The sequence below is a fragment of the Pipistrellus kuhlii genome, unplaced genomic scaffold, assembly GCF_014108245.1.
Source record: "Pipistrellus kuhlii isolate mPipKuh1 unplaced genomic scaffold, mPipKuh1.p scaffold_m20_p_6, whole genome shotgun sequence".
NCBI lineage: Eukaryota > Metazoa > Chordata > Mammalia > Chiroptera > Vespertilionidae > Pipistrellus > Pipistrellus kuhlii.
In genome coordinates, this window is record NW_023425562.1 from 51,583,029 (window position 1) to 51,608,176 (window position 25,148).

Consider the following 25,148-nt stretch of genomic DNA (forward strand, 5'->3'; position numbering starts at 1 on the left):
CTACAGAGACTGTTAGCTAACCCTCATGAGCCAGGACTCATGAACCAGGACTCATGGACCAGTAGGAACAGATCCACCCATTCACCCTCTACTCCTACCTATTGAGAATTTGGTACTTAAGTAGTTAACACCCCCACTGGCGGCCCATTGCATTTAGGATAAAAACTTAACTCTGTGCCATGCCTAGGGGCCCAAGTGATCTGACTCCCTACCTCCTTAAACCCATTCAACCTCACAGCTTCTGCTTTGCTTCTTTTCTTTCTTTTTTTTTTTATTGATTATGGTCTCACATAATTGTCCTTATCCCTCCCATTACCATCCCAAACCCCTCCCTACATATGCCTTGCCTCTTTATTCTCTAATCTCTAGCCATCTACTCATTTCTTGGAGGTGTCAAGTTTGCTTCTGTCTTGCAGTCTTTGCTTGGGCTATTTCATTTGCCTGGAATGTACTTCCCCTGGATTCTCCCATAGATATGGCTGCCCCCTCCTCATTCTAATCTCAACTCCTATGTCCTCAGAAAAACCCTACTGGATCAACTGAACTAAAATACCAGAGCCCTTGCCCACACTGTGTGGCTCAGTGGTTGAGCATCAGCCTGGGAACCAGGAGGTCACAGTTCGATTCCCGGTCAGGGAACATGCCCCGGCTGTGGGCTTGAACCCCCGTGTGGGGCGTGCAGAGGCAGCCGACCAAGTGCAGGAGCTCTCCCTGCTGGTTCTGCTTGGCTATAAAGCAGCAGACATGTGGGGCGTGGGGAGGCTCACAGTCTCGGAATGACAGAACTGGAAAGGATCACTGAGATCGCCCTGTTTTATAGACGAGGAAACTAAGCGACTAGCTCAAGGTGACACACTGCGCTCCTGACAGAACCCAGGTTCTGATGCCCAGACCAGTGCTTCTTCCAGGTCATGATGCTAAAAGAAAATTCCCAACATCAAAGTCTGAACTGTGCATACCGACTCTGCCACGAAGTCCATGGTATCAAATGTGATTCGGCCTTGTTTCTTTTTCTGGAAAGGAAAAAAAAAAAAATGAAAGAGGAACAGGAAGGAGAATCAACAAGACTGCATAGAATTCTGCATTGAAACTCTTCTTTATACCTGGACCACTGTAGTAGGCAGGAAGCCATGGGAAGCCTGTGTGGCTTCCTATGTCCACCTCTGCTCAAAAGGTCAACTCAGCACAAAACTTGGGCCCAGAAGTACAACAAATTGTTGTGAAGAGAGAGAAAGACAGGGGTGTAGAGAGGAAAGGAGAATAAAGAGAGGAAGCGAAAAGAGAAAAGTAAGGGGGAAAAGAAACAAATGGAAAAGGGAAAGAAAACAACAGAAAGGAGGGATAAAAAGGAAGAAACAAACAAAGCCAACCTTTGTTGACCACCTGTAAGGAGCCAGGCATGGAGCATCTTCCTTATCTTACTCCATTTCATCTTCAAAACAAAGCAGGTATTAAGCTCCTTTTTGGATGTGAATGGAGTGAAGACTTTCCCAAGGATTATTCAGCAAATAAATGGCTCTTGTGTAGAGGATAGCCAGGAGGAAGAGGTATGAGGTCTTAGGGATGAGCTAATTGAACCCTAACTCCTAACAGATGCAGAGAAGATGTGAAAAGAGTAGAGAGAGGGGCAGAGAGAGCAGAAGGGAATATGGAGGGGGTGTAAGGTTGAAAGAAAAGAACAAACAAGGCCTTGAGCACCATGTGGGGCCAAACCAAGACACACACACACACACACACACACACTCATACACACACACACACACACATTTAGCTAGTCCTCATGTCCTCCCCCAGAGCCCACTCAGATCTCTGTGCTCTTCCCTCGTTTATAGTTTGGTGCTTCTCAGGGGCCAAGGAAGGAAAGAGGTAGAGTTCAGAAGGATCCAGAGTCACCCACTCCACTGAAAACCAGTCTTTGCTCTCTCTGCCAGACCCTATGCTCCAGTCCTCCAGCTCTCTGCCCAGCAGTCACATGACACTATAGACTCCCCTTGAGAGGCTTCTGCTCAAGCCCATTCTGACTGGGTAATGTTATTAGATTTAGCTTCACACTCCCCCTGATGACAAAACTAACTCTGATTTTCAGCTTCCAACTGCCCAAGCATCAGCACAGGCCTGTTGGTAACCAAGGACTCCTGGTTGCCAGGGCCCTTCACTTCACCACTGCATGGCACCCTCAGTCAGAATGTCCTTCCTGAGAGCTAATCTCAGTCTCTCAGGTTACAATTCTTCTATTTCACCCCTTCCCAACTCAGGGCCCAACTACAGGACAGAATCTGGCTGTGGACATATTTGGTTTGACCAGCATAGTGTCTTCAAAATATATTAATTTAAATGTCTTTAGATGGGGCATGTCCTTGCTCTCCAGCTGGCCACAGGCCCTTTCTGCTACATCTTAAACTAAGCCACATACATGTAGTTATATAACCTTTTGACCCTTAGAAAGCAATCTAAGCCCTAGCCCACTTGGCTCAGTGGATAGAGCATCGGCCTGGGTTCCATTCAGGTGAAGGGCATGGACCTCAGATGCAAGTTCCTCCCAGGCCACGGCCCTGATCGGGCACATGCAGGAGTCAACCAATCGATGTGTTTCTCTCACAACGATATTTCTCTCTGTTTTTTCCTCTCTCTCCCATTTCTCTAAAATCAGTGGGAAAGTATCCTTGGGTGAAGATTAAAAAAAAAAAAAGGCAATCTAAAACATCCTTCCTTTGCCCCATCACCACCACCCTACGCTCCATCTCCTTGGCTACTTTCTTCAGAAACCACTTTGGGAAATTTCTTGGAGTGAATCACTGCATGCAAGGAGAAAGCAGAGGCTGTCACTCCAGGAAAATGGGCAGGGAAAACTTTGGAGCCCTTGAAAGTAATGAAAACAACTTTGGAGAACCAGAACAAGTTAATGAAATGGTGAGCAACTTTTCTGAGCCAAAAATGGGCTTATGATCTATCTTTGGGATAAGACATTTGAAATGGGGACATTCTAGAAAATCTAGAAAACATGGTCACCAGAGCAAACAGGGCCCTGACAAATGTTCCCTTCTCATTGAAGTAAGGAAAGAGGAAAGAAGGGAGAGGAGACAAATGGCTGGTGGACATTCAGAAAACCCAGCTGGATTTCTTCTGGCTCTTTTGATCACTGTCGGAATGGAGATGGCTTCTCTCCCACTCCCATATTAACTTCCACATGAAGTGAGTTGTACTAGTTGAACACTACCAGCCCCTGGTCTTCCATACGGAGGAGGGACAAACTCCTTGGTAGATGTGCAAGGAGAAACGGCATGATCACCCCCTTCCCCTTCCCTCAGTACTCACATTCTGCTCTGCCCTTCTCTGCTGGAAGCTTAAGGCTGGAGGCTCCACTGCTGTAATGGAGACCTGCTGTGGTCTAGCACAGCTTGTGACTGCTTGTGAAAGGCTATATAACTCTGGGGTTCAGTATTAGGTAAACCTCTCACTTGATGGTCCAAGTCATCTTCTCTAATATAAATGTCATCATTAATATAAGTGACAGTTGAAACTAGAACACCAACTTACACCATACACAAAAATAAACTCAAAATGAAATCAGAGCTTAAACATAAGACAAGAAACCATAAAAATACTAGAGGCATCCACAGGTAGCAAAATCTCTGACATATGCCGAAAAAACTTCTTCACTGATACTGCCCCTAGAGCAATGGAAGCTAAAAAGAAAATAAACAAATGGGACTACATCAAAATAAAAAGCTTTTTTACAGCAAAAGAAACCATCAACAAAACAACAAGAAAGCCCACTGTATGGGAGAACATATTTGCAAATGTTATCACTGATAAAGGTTTAATTTCCAACATCTACCGACAGCTTATACTAGTAAATAAAAGGAAGATAAATGATCCAATTAAAAAATGGGCAATGGACCTAAAAACCGTTTCCCCGAAAATAAGACAGTGTCTTATATTAATTTTTGCTCCCAAAGATGGCTAGGTCTTATTTTCAGGGGATGTCTTATTTTTCCATGAAGAAGAATACAGTACATATTTATTGTTAAATGAAAATAAAGGAAATTTATTAGTACCTGTATATGGTACGGTAGTTGTCAACACAAACCAGACAAACTGTGAATCTTACAGTATCAAGAATTGACTCATTTATTCAATGACTATCATGTCAATGACTATCATGTCATCTTCTGGAACATCATCATAACAATCCAATTCCTGAATTTCCTGGTGAATTTCTTGTGACTCCATTTCTTTCAGAATCAGTGGACCAAATCTCTCATGGTTAGCCTAGGGGGGGCCTTATTTTCGGGGGGATGCCTTATATTTCACTCAGAAGGAAACCTGTAAGTAGGTCTTATTTTTGGAGGATGTCTTATTTTCGGGGAAACACGGTAGAATATTTTCAAAAGAAGATAGAAGGAAGGCCAAGAGGCACATGAAAACATGCTCAAAGTCACTATCTGAGACATGCAAATCAAAACAATAATGCAGTACCATTTCATACCTGTTAGAATGGCTAACATCAACAAATCAATAAACGACAAGTGTTGGCGAGGTTTCGGAGAAAAAAGAACCCTCCTGCATTGCTGGTGGAAATGAGACTGGTGCAACCACTGTGGAGCACAGTATGGAGTTTCCTCAAAAAACTGAAAATGGAACTCAAATTTGACCCAGTAATCCCACTCATAGGAATATATCACAAGAAACTAGAAACACCAATCAGAAAGGAAATATGCACCCCTAGTTCATAAGAGCACAATTTACAATAGCTAGGATTTGGAAACAGCCTAGGTGCCCGTCAGCAGATGATTGGATCCAAAAACTATGGTACATCTACACAATGGAATACTATGCTGCCATAAAAAGAAGGAATTCTTATCATTTGCAGCAACCTGGATGGAATTGGAGAACATTATGCTGAGTGAAATAAGCCAGTCAATGAAAGAAAAACACAACAAGATCTCACTCATTTATGGATAATAAAGAACATTATAAACTGATGAACAAAAAGATAGATACAGAGACAGTAAAGCAACAGACAGACTGTCAAATTACATCGGGAAGGGTAGGGAGATATGGGGGAGATAATAGATCAACTGAAGGACTTGTATGCATGCATATAAGCATAACCAATGGATGCAAAACTCGGGGGGTGAGGGCATGTATGGGAGTTGGGGGGAGGGCAATGGTAAGATATAAGATACACATATAATATCTTAATAAAATAGAAAAAAGAAAAAAATATATGTGACAGTTGAATTCTCCCTTCTAGTTTTACCCTTTGTCTTCTTTCTCAGATGGCACAGATCTGGGACTGGGAAGTGGGGTGCTATTTATAGGACCCCCTTTAAACCCTGATAATCCTGCTGAGCCCAGCCGCTTACATCCCAGAAGGAGAAGATGGGGTGCCTTCTTCGAGCAGTCTCAGTGATCTGATATTCCCGGAATCCCCTGAGGCCTTGACGGAACATTTTACACACTCGGATCATCACGATAATTTCCAGGATGATGTGGTATAGCCCCTGTGGAAACAAAACAAACACAAGCAGTAAAACTGTCTGTTTTCAACCATCAACAGCAGGCTGGTTAATGTAGAAGGTGAAATGTATCATAATAGGATTAAATTTAGTGGTGTGCTGGAGTGATGGTTACATTTTCAGGACTATTGAAATCCTATTAGTAGCTTGAAATTGCCCACAGTGGGAATATTTATGCCACATAAAGACTGGCAACTACTAAATGGGGGCATCTGCCTCCCCAAGGGATAGTTATTAAAATATTAACCAGTACAGCTTTCGTTAAATGTCAAGTCCTTCACTTTGGTCCAGAAAATAAAGAGCAAAAGTAATGACAGGATGTGAGGAGTGATGCAGAGAGCCTGAACTTGGGAACCAGGTGGATCGGAGGGAAGAATGGCGGATAGATGCAATATTGCTGGGTTTAAAGGTAGAGGAAGGGGACAGCAAGCCAAGAAATGTACCGCATTTTCCGGCGTATAAGACGACCCCGTAATTTTACAGTTAAAACATAGATTTAGGCCTGTATTCGCTGTATTAAGACTACCCCCCACTTCCGAGGCAACACCAGTTCTTTTTTTAATAGACCGCCTCTCTGACTCTGGCCAATCTGAGCAGGCTTTTTACTAGAACACAGTGTACATGTTCTGTACCCAAAGCTACACTGTGTTCTAGTAAAAAGCCTGCTCAGATTGGCCAGAGTCAGAGAGGCGGTCTATTAAAAAAAGAACTGATGTTGCCTAAGAAGTGGGGGTAGTCTTATACAGCGAATATAGGCCTAAACCTATGTTTTAACTGTAAAATTAGGGGGGTCGTCTTATACGCCGGAAAACACGGTAGATAGTCTTTAGAAGTTAGAAAAGTCAAGGAAATGGATTTTTCCTTAGAACGCTGAGAAAGGAACAGCCCTGTTAACACCTTGATTTGAGCTCAGGGAAACTCATGCCAGACTTCTCAACGATATAAGGTAATAAATTTGCAGTGTTAAGCCATTAAATTGTGGTAATATGTTAGAGCAGCACAAAAAACCAACATAACACCTAATGTAAGACGGGACCATCTGATCTTTTCCCTGGGAATTTGGAACTGGAACTGAAAACAAACCCCAAATATGAATTTGGGAGTAAAGGCAGTCACTCTCTACCTGCAAGTAAGTAGAGGGAATAAGGAAATAAATCCAGAATGTGAAACCATCTACAAGTCATCTAACCCAGTTTCTTCAAAAAGTTAATTTCACAAGGGAAAAAGAACAAGATGTGTGAAGGCTGTTTTAGATTAAGACTCAAGAAACTTACAAACAGCCGAAACCAGTTTGGCTCAGTGGTAGAGCATAGGTCTGCGGACTGAAAGGTCCCAGGTTCCACTCCGGTCAAGGGCATGTACCTGAATTGTGGGCACATCCCAGGTTGGGGGTGTACAAGAGGCAGCTGGTCGATGTTTCTCTCTCATCGACGTTTCTGGCTCTCCCTTCCTCTCTGTAAAAAATCAATAAAATATATTTTCTTTAAAAAAGATTAAAAAAAAAAAAAAGAAACTTACAAACAAATCAAAACAAAACTTTTACTGGACAGTAATTCATCATAAAAAGCTGTAAGGTACATTTTAGGAACAAATAAGGAAATTGAATATGACTGGGTATTAGGCGATGCAGGGAGTTCATTTTAACTTTCTTAGTATTGTGGGTTTGTTCTTAAAGTATGCACCTTGCCGGGCCGGCATGACTCAGTTGAGTTTCAACCTATGAACCAGGGGGTCACAGTTCGATTCCCAGTCCAGGCACATGTCTGGGTTGCAGGCTCGGCCCCCAGGGTGGGGCATGCAGCAGGCAACCAATCAATGATTCCCTCTCATCATTGATGTTTCTATCTCTCACTCCCTCTCTCTTCCTCTTTGAAATCAATATATATATATATATATATATATATATATATATATATATGTGTGTGTGTGTGTGTGTGTGTGTGTGTGTGTGTGTGTATATATAGTGCAGTTTTAAATGATTCATCAAACATACACCTGCATACATGCACACACATAAACACATAAAGCCAATATGGCAAAACTGTTAACTGTAAAATCTAAGGAATGATCAATATATATTTTTCAACCTTTATTTTTGAAACTTCCCGTAATTTTAAAAATGCAAAAACTGCCGAAACCAGTTTGGCTCAGTGGATAGAGCGTCAGCCTGTGGACTGAAAGGTCCCAGGTTCAATTCTGGTCAAGGGCATGTACCTTGGTTGCAGGCACATCCCTAGTAGAGGGTGTACAAGAGGCAGCTGATGGATGATTCTCTCCCCTCGGTGTTTCTAACTCTATCCCTCTCTCTTCCTCTCTGTAAAAAATCAATAAAATATATATTTAAAAAATGCAAAAACTATTTTTTAACTTCTGATAATAAGTACATCACAAACAAAATGAAAAGACAAACTGAAGATTGGAAGAATATATTTGCCATGCATATAATTGACAAAGCACTACTATCCAGAATTATAAAGGATTACTATTGCAAAGGATTACTATCCAGAATTTTAATTTAAAAAATTCTACAGCCCTGGCCAGTGTGGCTCAGGTTGGAAGTCATCCTGTGCAGCAAAAGGTTGCCAGTTTGATTCCAGTTAGGGCACCTGCCCACGTTGTGAACATAATACCCAGTAGGAGGTGTATAGGAGGTAGCCGATTGATGTTTCTCTCTCTCTCCCTCTCCCTCCTTCTTTCTCTCTAAAAGAAAGGAAGAAAGGGGGAGAGGGAGGGAAAGAGGGAAGGAGGGAGTAAGGAAAATCCTACAAATAAAAATAATAATAACCCAATCAAAAAATGAGCAAAAGATATGAACAGGTAATTCAAAGGGAAAACTCAAATGACCTGTACACAATGATGTAGTGAAAAGATTCTGAATACCACTAGAAATAATGGAAATGGAAATTAAAGTAACAAGAAACCATTTGCACTTATCAGACTGGGGAAATGAAAAACATGTTGGAGAGCAATTTGGCAGTATTTTTAAAGTTGAGGATGTGTGTCCTTTACAATAAAAAAATTGTATGCACCTTAAATATACACTTTAGAGAAACTTACACATGTGCACAAGAAGATAGCCATGAGGATGACCATGCACACTGTAATGGTGGAGAGCTGAAACAACTGCTTTCCATCAGTAGGGAACATATCAACACATTGTAGTTCAGTCACAGGATTGAAAATAGCACTAGCTGTGTATGTCAATGTGGATAATGCTCACACATAATTTTGAGTGGGGGAAAAGTGAAATACAATGACATTTATAATGCCATTTTTAAAAATGTGCTGCCTACCGTACAGTTCCTTATGGATACTTCCCATAGCTATGTATCCATATGTAATAAAACTTAAATATATGTAATAAAAACTTAAATATATAGATAGGAAGGATACACATCAACCTCAGGAAAGTAGTTACCGGTGAGGAGAAAGGGAGTGGGATGGTAAGGGACCTATATCTGTAATCTTTTCTTAAAGATTATATATTTAGCCCTAGCTGGGTTGGCTCAGTGGATAGAGAGAGCATCGGCCTGCAGAGGGAAGGGTCCCGGGTTTGATTCTGGTCAAGGACACATGCTTGAGTTGCAGGCTTGGTTCCCAGTAGGGGGCGTACAAGAGGCAACCAATAGATGATTCCCATCACTGATGTTTCTACTTACTTCTCCCTCTCCCTTCTTCTCTGAAATCAATAAAAAAATATATATTTTAAAAATAAAATTTTATTTTAAAATATTATATATCTAAAGTAAATATGGAAAAGGCTTTATTAATTAAATGAATACTTATTGAAAATAATTTGGGGAACAGCGTGGTGCCTAGACCAGGAGTAGGAACGTCCTGGGCGGGCAGGGAGCGGGCAGGGAGCGCCCGGACCATGAGCTCACCCACCTCCCAGCTCGGCCCTCGCGGCTTCCTGACGGTCGCGCTGCGGGGTTTGTTGCGTTGGAGCCGCAGGTAGAGAGAGTGGCCTTTTAGATACCGAGCCCCCAGTTTCCCGGGTAACCAGGACACGCTTTCCAGCCAAGACTCGCTCTCCCCGGGGAGTTGGCTGCCGAGGACCGGAGGCATGCTGGCCTTTGCAGGCGGTTGGAAGCGAGACGCCATTGCTCCGGCCCGCCCGCCGCCTCGGTGCTCACGGAGCCCAGCTGCCCTCCAGGAATGTCACGATCCGCCTCTGCCGGCGTGTTTTGTGACTCAGGAAGAAGATCCTTTTTTGTTCCAGACCAGACGGGGCCTCTGTTCTCAAAGCTAGTGCTCGTGGTATGTCCAGCACAGGAGCAGACTGTTCCAGAACACAATGACGGTTGCAGTCCATGTGCTGGGAAAGGAGGCAGTGCTCTTGGGAGGAACAGCAGAGACCGCAGGCTTCAAGCTGAAGCCAGCAGAGCCCCAGCCAGTGGGCAGGTCCCAGGATGAAGAATTTTTGAATGAATATCAGGATCTACAACAGCTAAGCAGGAATACTCACAAAAAAACTGAGCCTATGTGTGAGAGGGCTGTGCCTACTCACCAGATCCTAGACTTTCCTGAGCAGACAAGCATCAAAGACTGCACAGTGGCACCTGAGTTCATTTTGTCTGAGTCCCAGGGTTAAACCTCAAAAATAACATTGAAAATCATCAATCTGTATGCCTTTCTGACTTAGAAATGCCAAACTGTAAGAGAGTGAGAATGTTGGAGCATGCTTCCAGAGAGGCCATGGACTATAGAGTTATCAGTGCTGACTCCAGTCCAGGCCTTGAGATCCGGTCTCATGGCCCCTTCCCAGCATGTAGGCCTTCTTTCAAGGGCAGAGCAGGACTGACTCCGTTTTGTATTTTTGTAACTGTCTTGTATAACTATGTCTCCGACATAACCCCCTTCTGAGAAAGACCACAAAATGTATCAATTACCCAACCCACCCTTAAATCAACCAATAGAAATACAGAGGGAAGTAACTCAGCGTAACCGGACCCTGGCCCTCACCCCACCAATCAGAACCAGCCAACTCAGTGGTCCGAGCATCACCCCACCACCCAACCCTAAAACCTATAAAAAGACCACGCTTTCAGAGCTCGGGGCTCTCAGCATTCTGCTGCTGCGTCGGTAGAGGCAGGGAAACCCGACTCGAGTTTGAATAAAGGCTCTTTTGTTTTTTGCATCAGACTCGGCTCCCTGGTGGTCCTTGGGGATCTTGAAATCTGGGCATTAACAACACCAGAAGACATAGTTTCAAAAACAGACAGAGTAAAAGTTCCTCAGAAAACAACAAAGAGAATCATGGTGATATGCACAGGGTGGGGAAATGTCACCAAGACTTTTCAGTGAAGGAAAGAGAGAAACTTTCAACATGGAGACAAGAGCTACTGAAGCTTTTAGATCGTCACAAGAAAGAACGTGCAGGAGAGAAGTCTTTTAAATGTCAGGAATGCAGGAAAAGCTTTAGAGTTAACTCTGACCTTATTAAACACCAAAGAATTCATACTGAAGAGAAACTGTATAAATGCCCACAGTGTGCTAAGAGATTTAGGTGGAGTTCAGATCTTTATAAACACTTCACATCACACCAAGGATTTGAAACCATATAAATGCTCATGGTGTGGGAAGAGTTTTGGTTAAACTTCAAATCTACACACACACACCAAAGAACTCACACCAGAGAGAAGCCCTTTACATGCCATGAATATGGGGGGAAATTCATTCAGAACTCCCACCTTATTAAACACCGAAGAACCCCCCTATCGCATATGCATGAGAAACTTCAGCAGGTGGTCAAGCCTTCTCAGGCGCCAGAAACCACCAATGAAGGGAAGCTTGTTCAATATCCTCAGATTGAAGAATTTTACCAAGTGGAGCTTGACCTTAAAGTTCATGAAAATGCAAATTTATGAAGCATAAAAATTTTTTCATCTGGAAAATTTGGGGATATAAACTTTCACAGAGAGGAATCAAGCTGGACTCCGCAGAGGACATAGTAGTAGTTATATTATTACTGTTTTTACTTAGCCTTCGGGGAATTTCTTAGCGAAAGGTATTTGAAAAACAGTCTGAATGAGGGAAAAATCTGTTTGGGATTGTACCTGGCAGTATAGCAAATTCAGCCTCAAATAGTACATGAAACTATGAATCAATCATCTGTGGTCACAGACATAAATATTGTTGGTTTCAGACATAAATATTGTTGGTTTTCCCAACTACTCTTAAACATGTAATAGAAACATTTGTAGCATGGTCTTTTGTAACAAAAGCAACAACAGCCTTGTTTTATTGCATACCATTACTTTGGAGTAATAGGATAATTTCAATAGTCCCATAGGGTAGAAATGAATTCTAATGTAAAGTTTTCCAAGAACCAAATTGGACTTTCTTCCTCTCTTGTCATTGGACATCATGTGAGTCCCTGAACTTTTTAGCTACTTTAACTCTTGAATCCTGTTAGCACAAATTTTCTGTGATGGAATCATATTTACTTCATCACTAGGGTATCTGCCAAATAACTAATATCTTATGCTTCTCATTGGTGGTATTTGAGAAAAGAAAACATTTCTAGTAGATCATATGGAAACAGTTGAAATTTTTGGTCATGCGCCAAAGCCGGTTTGGCTCAGTGGTAGAGTGTCGGTCTGCGGACTGAAAGGTCCCAGATTCGATTCCGGTCAAAGGCATGTACATTGGTTGCGGGCACATCCCCGGTAGAGGGTGTGCAGGGGGCAGCTGGTCGATGTTTCTCTCTCATCGACGTTTCTGGCTCTCCCTTCCTCTGTAAAAAATCAATTATTTATATATATATATATATATATATATATATATATATATATATATATATATATATAATTATATATATATATAATTATATATAATTATATATAATTATATATAATTTTATATATATATATTTATATATTTCTTTTTTTTAATTTTTTTTTTAAGAAGAAAGTTTACTGTCCCTTTAAAAAAAAAAAAAAAAGAAAGAAATTTTTGGTCATGGAATATGTATTAGATGTAAAAAAGAATTTTCTGCAAAAGAAAGGAAACTGTTTTCTTCCCTCACAAGGTTAATAGAATAAGACAATTATAAAAATTAGCACTTTCCTGAGGCCCAAAATAAAATTAATTGGAGTTTATGGTCAAAAAAAAAGAAAAGAAAAGAATTTGACTATGTTGGGCACTATTCTAAACCCTCTTTATGTATTGATTCACTTAACCTTTAACAATAAATCTATGTAAAGCAAAAAGCAGGCACAGTAAATCAAGTAACTTGCCTAATACTAATATTAGTCATATAACCAATAGGTGATAGGAAATTGGACCCAGCAGGCTGGCCCCAGAATCCTTAAGTTTAACCTATTACTTCACCCTGCTGCTAGGCCTTATTTTCTCTGGATCTGGTAATAGTAGAAAGGGTGGGGATAGAGCAGCAGAGTGGGACTCAGGCTGAGTGTAGTCTCTGACTCATCCAGTATCCAGGGGATAGCAGGCTACATGGTAGGGCTCAGAATTTAGTCTCTCTTTCCTTTTTTTCTCCTTTTTATTAAATGTATTGGGATGACACTGGTTAATAAAATGATACAGGTTTCAGGCGCACAATTCTACAACACCTCAAAAATTCAGTCTTGCCCAGCGGGCAAGGCTCAGTGGTTGAGTGTCGACCTGGTCATGATTTAATTCCCTGTCAGAGCATATGCCCGAGTTTCCGGCTTGATCCCCAGTGTAGAGCGCGTGAGAGGCAGCTGATCAATGATTCTCATCACTGATGTTTCTCTCTCTCTCTCCTTCTCCCTTCCTCTCTGAAATCAATTTTTTAAAAAAATTTTTTTAATTGAAAAATAAAAAGAATACAGTCTTTCTGCCCTAGCTAAAATCGCTCAGTGGTCACAGTGCTGGCCTGCATACAGGACCATCTTGCATTCGATTCCCAGTCGAGGGCACATACCTGGGTTGCAGATCCGACCTCCAGCACCAGCTGGGGCATGTGCAGGAGGCAACCAATCAATGTGTCTCTTTCACATCAATGTTTCTCTCTCTTTCTCTTTCTCTCTCCTCCCTTATCCTTTCCACTCTCTAAAATCAATGGAAAAAATATACTCACTCCTCCATGGAGGATTTAACAACAACAACAAAAGGAATTTTTGGAGTCTAATCCAGAACTCTTTTCTTTATGCCCATGCTGTGACTTCAAAAGGTACAAGGTAGCCACATTCATCCAAGGCCCCCTCCTACACCTGTCTCTCCCTTCCTCAAAATACCTGCCTTTCCAATCTCCACTCTTCCCTCCCAGGACCCTTCTCATTTCTCACCCGTTTCTTCTTCAAAAGCTGCCAGGAATGAGACACTGCAAATCTCTTCGAGGTTCCTAATTTGACAGATGACATGATCTCCTTTCCCTTTCAAGGGTAGGACCATGAATGCTTCCCAAGGATCCAATTAGAAATGAGTAGTTTCCTCATCATTCTTCATACCTGCCAACAGCTGTTGGAAGCCTCGTTTTGAGAAAATCTCATCCTCAGAATCTCCTTATGTCACAATGAAAGATTCTAGAAGAGAGAAACCATAATCTGAAAATCTAACATTTATTGTGCACTCATAGGCACAATGAAAGATTCTAGAAGAGAGAAACCATAATCTGAAAATCTAACACTTATTGTATACTCATAGGCACAATGAAAGATTCTAGAAGAGAGAAACCGGCCAAAAGACACATGAAAACATGCTCAAAGTCACTAATTATCCGAGAGATGCAAATCAAAACAACAATGCAGTACCATCTCACACCTGTCAGAACGGCCAACATCAACAAATCAACAAACGGCAAGTGTTAGCAAGGTTACAGAGAAAAAGGAACCCTCGTGCACTGCTGGTGGGAATGCAGACTGGTGCAGCCACTGTGGAGAACAGTGTGGAGTTTCCTCAAAAAACTGAAAATGGCCGGGACCGGTTTGGCTCAATGGATAGAGCGTCGGCTTGGGGACTGAAGGGTCCCGGGTTCAATTCCGGTCAAGGGCATGTACCTTGGTTGCGGGCATATCCCCAGTAGGGGATGTGCAAGAGGCAGCTGATCGATGACTCTCTCTCATCGATGTTTCTGGCTCTCTATCTCTCTCCCTTCCTCTCTGTACAAAATCAATAAAATATATTTTAAAAAAATAAGGTGGTAAATATTTAAAACAAACAAACAAAAAAAAAACAAACCTGAAAATGGAACTCAAATTTGACCCAGTAATCCTACTTCTAGGAATATATCCCAAGAAACTAGAAACACCAACCAGAAAGGATATATGCACCCCTATGTTCGTAGCAGCACAATCTACAATAGCCAGAATTTGGAAACAGCCTAGGTGCCCGTCAGCAGATGATTGGATCCAAAAACTATGGTACATCTACACAATGGAATACTATGCTGCCATAAAAAAAGAAGGAATTCTCATCATTTGCAGCAACCTGGATGGAACTGGAGAACATCATGCTGAGTGAAATAAGCCAATCAATGAAAAAGAAACACCACATGACCTCACTCATTTATGGATAATAAAGAACATTATAAACTGATAAACCAAAAGATAGATATAGAGACAGTAAAGCAACAAGCAGACTGTCAAATTACAGCGGGGAGGGTAGGGAGATATGGGGGAGATAATAGATCAACCGAAGGACTTGTATACATGCATATAAGTACAACCAATGGACATAAAACTCTGAGGAGGGAGGTACGTATAAGAGGAAGGGGGGCAAAAAAAATCAATAAAATATATTTTTTTAAAAATAGAAGACAGAAACCATAATCTGAAAATCTAACACTTATTGTATACTCATAGGCACAATGAAAGATTTTAGAAGAGAGAAACTATAATCTGGAAATCTAACACTTATTGTACACTCATAGGCACAATGAAAGATTCTAGAAGAGAGAAACCATAACCTGAAAATTAACACTTATTGTACACTCATAGGCATTATATTAGTTAACTTCATGACTACCACAGGATGACTACCTCACGTCCACTCCACCCATGAGGAGACTGAGACTCAGTGGCTAAATGACTGTCAGAGTAATGGGGCCATAAAAAAGAAAGGAGGAGGTTCCTGGGCTGGGGCTCAGGGCATCTAATACCTCAGCCAGGGAACCCTCTGAGGCTTAAAATTTAGACACCCTGTATAGCACTGTCCTATAAATCTTATTAGGTCAGTAAATCAGGAACACTAAGCAAATTGGAAGTCCCCAACCAAACAGGGTACTGAATGTTGAAAGAAACTTGTAACTGGAACTCAATGACTCTGGGGTCTTTTTAAAAATAGAGAAGAGCCCAGGCCCGGAGCGGCTGGGCCCGGAGCAGCTGGGCCCAGAGCAGCCGGGTCGGGAGCAGCCAGGTCCGGAGCAGCAGCAGCCAGGCCCAGAGCATCCAGGCTCAGAGCATCCAGGCCCGGAGCGGCCAGGCCCGAAACGGCTGGGCCCAGAGCAGCTGGGTCAGGAGCATCCAGGCCCGGAGCGGCAGCAGCTAGGCCCGGAGCAGCCGGGCTCGGAACAGCAGCAGCCAGGCCCAGAGCAGCCAGGCCAGGAGCGGCAGGCCCCAAGCAGCAGCGGCCAGACCTGGAGCAGCTGGTTGTGGAGCGGACCGGAGCAACAGAAGCCAGGCCCGGAGCAGCCAAGCCCGGAACAACTTGCTCCTCGCCTGTCCATGCCCCAGGGCTGCCTCTCAGACATGGCTGGAAACTTTTGGGGGAACTTGAGGGTCTGTTGAATCAAGTGATGAAGGCTTAGATCTGGATGTGTTGAGTTATTGTAGCGCTGGGGTGTTGATCTCTGAGTGCCTTGTGTGGGGTCTGGATGAGGTTGGTTGATCTATTTGGAAGTGTCTTTTGTGTGAAGTGTATCCTTGGGTATGTGGAGGTATTATTGATTTGAGAAAATGCTAAGTAATTGATTTACTACCTGAAAAATTTAAAGTTCTGAAAGTTTAAGGTCTCTTGCCAAAAAGAGGTTTTAAAGCTAACACCTTAATTTTAATGGAGAAAGGGGAGGACAAGCTCTTCCCACACAGAACAGGTAATCCAATTCCAGCCAGCAGCTATCATTAAACAATGTGTTTATTTACATTTGAATGGCTACGCCTTTTGATAGCCTAAGGGCAAGTTTACATGTAAACAAGTTTGCTTCTCAGTTCCCAGGGCAGAAAAAACAAGGTTTAAAATTATTAGATTTTAAAATTTATTCTTAAAAATATATAAGTTTATTAATTAAAAAAAAACACCAAGGAAATTTAAAAACCTGATGAACAATATTAACTGTTGATTATAATAGAATCAGAGATACGGGCGGGGAGTGGACTGACAATTCTCGGGGGAAAGGGGAGTGGTGGATGCGGGAAGAGACTGAACATAAACTGTGCACCTATGGATGAGGACAATGGGGGGTGGGGAAGGGCAGAGGGTGGGGTGGGAACCTGGTGGAGGGGGGAAGAAATGAGGAACCTTTGTAATAATATGAATAATAAAGATTGATTTTTAAAAAAAATAGAGAAGAGCACCCTAACTGGTTTGGCTCAGTGGATAGAGCGTCAGCCTGCGGACTGAAGGTCCCAGGTTCAATTCTGGTCAAGGGCATGTACCTTGGTTTCGGGCACATCCCTGAAATATGGTAGCACTCATACTTGGGTAAAAACTGCTGTTTGAATTTTAACCTTGCTATCTGACTTCTACCTTCGATTGCTTGCTTAAACAATAGGGTAGTTACAGGAGATTGACTCCCACTGACTCAGTAGCTTCAGGGGTAGAAACTGTAGATAACCTTTAGTTCTGCTTTTGTATTATGGGCAAGATAGGGCCACATCCAATGTCAAGCAGAGTGTGACTGGGAACCAACCCTGCAGGCTGTCCCCAGTCTTTAGAATTTAGTCTTTAGGATTTAGGAACAGACAACTGATTGGCCAGTTCTTTGTCCTGAGGGGCCAATCAGGGTTAGCCGAGGCAGTGACATCACCGACCTGAATAAAACTCCTGGACTGGGCAAATTTCGCTCTCTTCCGCCATGCTGCCGGCGTGAGTGGGACAAGGCCCATGCTAGCATGGAGATGGCTCTTTTGTTTATTGCATCGGACTCGGCTCCCTGGTGGTCCTTGGGGATCATGACTGGAATCCCCAGCCAGGACCATGAGGGACCCCCATTCCGAAGAGCCTGACTGGCCGCGGTAGGTGTGTGTTTGTCTGTGTTTTTGTGTGAGCGCTCTGGAGGGACTGCCCCTCCATCGGGGCTCTTACCTGGGTGTTTACCGGCTGCTGCGTCAGCCATGGTTTGAGTCCAGATTCGAATCTGTAATAAATTCTAGCATGCTTAATCAAATTGGCTCCGGTGGTCCATCTCTTGGGGACTCGCTTCGTAACAATCCCCAGTAGGAGGTGTGCAAGAGGCAGCTGATCAATGTTTCTCTCATTGATGTTTCTAGCTCTCTATCCTTCTCCCTTCTTCTCTGTAAAAATAAATAAATAAATAAATAAATAAATAAATAAATAAATAAATAAATTTTAAAAAATCAATAAAATATATTTTAAAAAAATACAGAAGAGCTTGACTGGTGTGGCTCACTTGGTTGGGTATTGGCATGTGTACCAGGAGGATGCTGGTCCAATTCCAGTCAGGGCACATGCCTAGCTTGTGGGCTCAATCCCCAGTAATGGGTGTACAGAAGGCAGCTGATTGATGCTTGTCTCTCACCAATGTTTCTCTCTCTCTCTTTCTCTCTCTCTCTCTCTCTCTGTCTCTTCCTGAAATCAATAAAAAAAATATTTTTTTAAATTATAGAAGAATATAAGGTCTCAAGTGCTTTTTTCTATTAAAGATAGTGAGAGGGCAGGGTGGGGCGAGGATGAGCTCCTGACTCCACTGTGGGGCAGGGCGGAGTTATCCTCCATTTTGTAACTGGACTCAGCCCAATCAGGGTTAGCCAAGGCAGTGACATCACCACCGACATGAGTAAAACCCCTGAACTGGGTGAAATTCGCTCTCTCTTCCGCCATGCTGCTGGTGTGAGTGGGACAGAGCCCATGCTAGCATGGAAAAGGCTCTTTTGTTTATTGCATCGGACTCAGCTCCCTGGTGGTCCTTGGGGATCACGAAGTCTGGGCGTAACAATAGCAGCTTATAATTCCAATTTTCTTTTGTATATGAATCCTCAGTGAAAATTTATGACTTCAAGTGAAGCATAGTAACCTCCATCTTGTGTAAAAACTGCTGTTTGAAATTCTCTGCTATTGTCAGATAGTCCCTTGTTCTGTAAACTCTGTCATTTTTAGACAGTCTCTTATTCTATAAAATAACTGTTTTAGTTTGAATAACAGAAAAAGATAAAAATTTAACTGTCTGACCTTGCAAGCTAGCCATCTAACATAATGGACTAATACTGATAATAATTCCCATATTCTTATGCAAATGTTTATTCTTTATGTATCCAAGATTATAAACTGTAACAATAATTCACACAGAGCTCTTTGTAAAATCTGCAGACAAAGAAACTCAAAAGGTATAAATACGGGAAACTTCCTGTGTGACTTCACTCATAGATCTGGGCCGTGTGCAATAAAAGACTCCTAATTAATTGGCTCATTAAGGCATCTTGTATCTCATTCGCTGATTTACAACACAACACAAGTATCACCTGATTTGCCATTCCTATCCAGCTACACCTATCTGCCAACTCTCCCCCAACTGACAGTCGATTGGAAGGGCACTGAACACAGTGAAGACAGCTGGACAGCTGGGAACAAAGACCCAGGCTCTGAATTACTAAATTCAAAGGCCACCATTCATGGTGTAAGACACACATCACTTACAGAGGTGAAAAGAGATAGAACTAGCTTTCCCTCCACTTACTTGGAGAAAAAATGCAAAAGACTCAAGGACAGAGGAAGAGAATGTTTCAGGAAGAGACAGGCAGAGAGACAGAGAGAGAGGAGGGGAGGGAGGGAGGAAGGGAGGGAGGGAGGAAAGGGCAGTATGGAATTTTTGTCCTCCTACCACTGACCTGGTCTTGAAGAAGATCCTCTACAAGACTTTGGGAGTTCTGAGAGAAACTATGGGCATGGAGAAAACAAGAGAGATGGCAGAAGGTGGCTATGGACAGAGGGCTGGTCCCATCAGTTCTCTGAGTTGCCTGAGGATCCAAGTGACATGGGTAGGACCCAGACTAGTGAGGGGCATCAGAGGATGCCAATAAGTAAGACCTTTAACTTGATAAGACCCCAAAAGTAGACACTCCGAACCTCACCTCCTGCCAGCTGTGGTTGTATAATTTCCCTGGAATTGGATCAGTGTTAGGGAGGAAGAGGCAGGAAGTTTAGAGTGCTCTGAACTGACCTAAGAGGAATCAATAAGTCTGAAGTTACATTCCCTCAAAATTACTGAATTGGTTCTCCATTTACCTAATGACATCTAAATTAAGTCATCTGCTAGGAGGCAGGCTGGGGACTCGGTCAGATATTAATGTCAGTTCTAGAAATTAACAAAGTGCTATTTCTGTCTCAGTTTCTAATCTTATAACTGAACTGTTACAAAGCAGACTGTCAGAAAGAGCATTGGTTTTATTCTTATGTGATCTTGGGTAAAACCACATGGAGACTCACTTTCCTCCTTATAAAATGAAGTTAGAATTAATTCCAGAAATAATTTCTTCTTAAGATAATATTATTATTATTTTTAAAATATATTTTATTGATTTTTTACAAAGAGGAAGAGAGAGGGATAGAGAGTTAGAAACATTGATGAGAGAGAATCATCGATCAGCTGCCTCTTGCACACCCCCTACTGGGGATGTGCTCGCAACCAAGGTGCATGCCCTTGACCGGAATCGAACCTGGGACCTTTCAGTCCACAGACCGTTGCTCTATCCACTGAGCCAAACTGGTTTCGGCTTAAGATAATATTATTGTTCTACTAATTATAAAAGTTTGTAAACAACGTTTATAGAGTTCCAATCATGTAAAAAGGAGAAAAGGGTGAATAAGACACAATCTCTGCTCACGAGGAGTTCACAATATGATGGGGAAGAAAACTGCTACCACTTCCACAAGACAAAGTCTTACTATAATAAAGTTATTTATACTAATAAAAGGGTAATATGCTAATTAGACCAGTTCAACCGGACATCTTTTGGACAAAGCCATGGTGGCAGGGCAGAGGCAGAGGCGGTTAGGGGCTATCAGGCTGGCAGGGGAGCAAGCAGTGAAGGGTGATCAGGCCAGCGGGGAGCAAGCAGTTAGGGGCTAGGTCAAGCAGGCAGGCAAGCGAGTGGTTAAGAGTCAGAGGTCCTGGATTGTGAGAGAAATGTCTGACAGCTGGTTTAGGCCTGATCCCACACGGATTCACCAAGGGGTCCTGGATTGGAAAGGGGGCAGGCCAGGCTGAGGGACCCCTTTCCCATGCACAAATTTCATGCACTGTGCCTCTAGTAAACATATATGAAAAAAGGGCAGGGCCTGTTCAGAGATCATGAAATATGGCCAAATGTGAGAGGCTCAAGAAGTTGAACTGGCAGAGGCCAAAACAAGCCATCCATGGGCCAAACAGAGATTGAGACTGCTTTATTTGACCTGCATGATGTTTTGGTTAAAATATTATTAAAACTTTACTTGCAGGGCCCTGACCAGATAGCTAAATTGGTTAGTGCATCATCCTGATATGCCAAGATTATGAGGTCAATCCCTGGTCAGGGCACATATAAGAATCACCAATGAATGCATAAATAAGTGGAACAAATCAATGCTTCTCTCTCCCTTCCTCTCTCTCTCTCTAAAAATTAATCAATTAATTAAAAAAAAACACATTTTAACTTGCTTACCTTTAATTGGGAAATGGGCTCTCTTCATTTAAAAGGGAGTTATAGTAAAAAATAAATAGTACCAGACCTATATAAATATATGAATCCAAAATTAGGAGAGGGAGGCAGGAAACAAGAAAAACAAATGGCAGATAAAAGGCATTCATTAGAAAAATATTAACATGAAACAGATGATGATTATGAACAAGAGAGCTGAATGAATTTTAAAACAAGAGATCAAAGCAAAGATGACATAGTTCAAAGAAGAGATGAGGAGACAACTGGAGGAAATGGCATTGGCAGAGCTCAGGAAAGAAGTGTTTTGTTTTGTTTTGTTTTGTTTCAAAGTAAAGGTCATTTCTGAAACATCAAAAAGGAAGCTAGCCTTGCTGAATACAGAGAATAGGATTGCAAATGCAAGTGAAGGGGTTGAAAATAAACAATTAAAAAAGGAACCAGAAAATAGAATAGTTAACAAGTATGAAGGTAATAGAGGGGTGTGAAGTAACATAAGCTCATGGGTTTCTTCAACTTTATAGCTGCAAATCTCTTTTTTTCCTGGTTTTATTGAGATATAATTGTATTAGTTTAAAATGTGCAACATAATGATTTCATATATGTATATGCTGTGAAACGATTGCCACAACAAATTTGGTTAACATCCATCACCTCACATACTTAAATTTTTTCTTGTGAGAAGAACTTTTAAGAAGTGTAAGTCTTGCCCTGGATGGTGTGGCTCAGTTGTTGGAGTGGGGTCCTACGAACTAAAAGGAGGTAGGTTTAATTCCCAGTGAGGGCATATGCCAAGGTTACAGATTCAATCCCTGTCAGGGTATATTCAAGAGGCAGCCAATCAATGTTTTTCTCTCGCATCAATGTTTCTCTCTCCCTCTCCCTCTTCCTCTTCCTCTTCCTCTTCCTCTTCCTCTTCCTCTCCCTCCTCTTCTCCCGCTCTCTCTTTCTCTCCCTTTTTCTCTCTCTAAAACTAATAAAACCATATTTTTAAAAAGGACTGTAAATCTTAAAATACCTTTTAAACCTTGATAAAGGAAGAAACCAGTGTATAAGCATATTTAAAGATATAAAAGGAACTAACAATAATAACCAAGGCTGGATAAAAAAGGATAAAAAAATTATAATAATTACTCTTTTTTACTTTTGGATATATATATATATATATATATATATATATATATATGTATATATATATATATATATATATATCCTATTCAGGAAATGAATGAATACATTTTCAAGTAATAAAATAAAATCAGTGCAATGCAATAAGGAATACAGAGCTACTGGTAGCACTACATAACAGATTCATTGAAAACTGAGAACTAGTAGAATTGCAACTGAACAGAAATCACTGAAGGGAGACAGAAGCAAAAGGATTATGAAGTATCCAGTCTTCTGAATTTACACTGGTTTACCAAGAATGAGAATTATGATACTAAGATAACTGCAAATACAATCCTGCTAGATTAAGCACCCTCCTAGAACAGTTAGCTGGAGCTCATCAAAACATCAGAAAAACTTCAAAATCAAACACATTTGATAAAATAGGTTATCAAATAGAAGTTAAGCCCTACCTGGTGTGCTAGTTGGTTGGAGCATCAATCCCATATACCAGTGTTTCCCAAACTTTGGACATATGTGTACCCCTTCTATAATTTTCATAACACTGAGTACCCCTCGTACTCGTGAGAATGTAGAATTAGGCGCAGCTAAGCACAGCGCAGTGCATATCCCCACCAAACTCTGGTGCAACGCGTACCCCCACCAAACTCTTCCGTACCCCTGGGGGTACACGTACCACACTTTGGGAAACACTGCCATTCACCAAAAGGTGGAAGGTTTGATTCCCAGTCAGGTTCAATCCCTGGTTGGAGCATGTATGAGAAGCAATCGATCAATTTCTCCCTCTCTCCCCTCCTTTCTCTGAAATAAATATTTTTTTAAGTTAATAAAGCTAGTAGAGAGGCCAGAGTTAATAAAGTCAGTAGAGAGGCCAAGCTTCTTAGACTTTATATTAATTTTAAAAATGCAGCCCTGCCTGTGTGGCTCAGTAATTGAGTGTTGACTCATGAACCAAAAGATCCCCAGTTTGATTCCTGGTCAAGACACAAGCCTAGCCGAAACCGGTTTGGCTCAATGGATAGAGCGTAGGCTTGGGGACTGAAGGGTCCCGGGTTGATTCCGGTCAAGGGCATGTACCTTGGTTGCGGGCACATCTCCAGTAGGGGGTGTGGAAGAGGCAACTGATCGATGACTCTCTCTCGTCGATGTTTCTAACTCGCTATCTCTCTCCCTTCCTCTCTGTACAAAATCAATAAAATATATTAAAAAAAAAAAAAAAAAAAAAGACACAAGCCTAAATTGCTGGCTCAAACCCCAGTATGGGGTGTGCAGGAGGCAGTTGATCCAGGTTTCTTTCTCATTGATGTTTCTCTCTGTGTATCCTTCTTCCTTTCTCTCTTTCTCAAGAAATCAATAAAAACATTTAAAAAATTTTTAAATGCAAAAAATGGAACTGGAGGATTTTCATCCAAACCACCTCATTAACTGAACCTGTTTCCTCTTCACCATGAGCACAGCTGGTCCCCTAGAATGATGTATTGTACTCTGTGGTATATGAAAATAAAATTACAGGATTACTAAATCTGTCAAAAATCTGAATTTCTTGCCAAAACCGGTTTGGCTGAGCGGTAGAGCGTTGGCCTGCAGACTGAAGGGTCCCAGGTTCGATTCCGGTCAAGGGCATGTACATTGGTTGCGGGCACATCCCCGGTAGAGGGTGTGCAAGAGGCAGCTGGTGGATGTTTCTCTCTCATTGATGTTTCTAGCTCTCTATCCCTCTTTCCTTCTCTCTGTAAAAAAATCAATAAAAAAAATATATTTTTTTAAATCTGAATTTCTTGACCACTAGTAACATTTTAAAATTTTCTATGTAATATCTCGCATTAAAAAATAATGCAAAAGAAAAAGTGTTGGAGAGGATGTAGAGAAATTAGGAGCCTTGTGCCTTGCTGATGGGAATATAAAATAGTGGAGCTGCTGTGGAAGACAGTATGTAGTTCCTCAAAACAATTAAACATGATCCAGCAATTTCACTTTTGGGTATACATCCAAAAGAATTGACAGCAGGAACTTGAGAAAAATCTGCATACCAATGATCACAGCAGCATTATTTTTTAAAATATATTTTATTGATTTTTTACAGAGAGGAAAGGAGAGAGATAGTTAGAAACATCGATGAGAGAGAGTATTGGATCGGCTGCCTCCTGCACATCCCCCCCGGGGATGTGCCCGCAACCAATGTACATGCCCTTGACTGGAATCGAACCCAGGATGCTTCAATCCGCAGGCCGATGCTCTATCCACTAAGCCAAACCAGTTTCGGCAACAGCAGCATTATTTTTTATAGCCAAAAGGTGGAAAGAGCCCAATTGCCCATCAATAAATGAGTGGATAAAGAAAATGTGATGTTACATACAATTAAATATTAGTCAGCTTCTGGGTGGATTCAAGGATATCTGAAACTACTTGAAACAGCATGCAAAAGTATGTAGGTGGATCACTATTCTAGAAAGAAGTATATTTTTTTTCAAATTCTGGGGGTTACTGACCCATAAATAGTTACTGAATCCATTCTAACACTCCATAATTCTAATAGATCTTTAAAATCTCTCCTATCATCTCTAATATTCTATGATTCTGAAAGACATGAACAACTGGGTATCTATCGATAACATTCTATGATTCCAAGTATCACAAGAGTTTATTTCCTTTCCAAAGAAGACAGGATTAAATTTTTCAATGTAGAATTCTAGGCTTGATT

The 25,148-nt window shown here is 41.7% G+C and overlaps 1 protein-coding gene and 1 pseudogene across 1 annotated transcript in view; one reads left to right on the plus strand and one right to left on the minus strand.

Annotated features, from left to right (window-relative positions):
* CNBD2 (cyclic nucleotide binding domain containing 2) overlaps positions 1 to 5,557 on the minus strand; it is a 46,368-nt gene extending 40,811 nt beyond the window's left edge. The window contains 3 exon segments of the mRNA XM_036417936.2: positions 960 to 1,013; positions 5,370 to 5,536; positions 5,539 to 5,557. Of these exon segments, the coding sequence (XP_036273829.2) occupies positions 960 to 1,013; positions 5,370 to 5,536; positions 5,539 to 5,557 (240 nt within the window).
* A 5,165-nt stretch (positions 5,558 to 10,722) lies between these two features.
* LOC118707529 lies at positions 10,723 to 12,032 on the plus strand (annotated as a pseudogene).
* Positions 12,033 to 25,148: the final 13,116 nt, after the last annotated feature.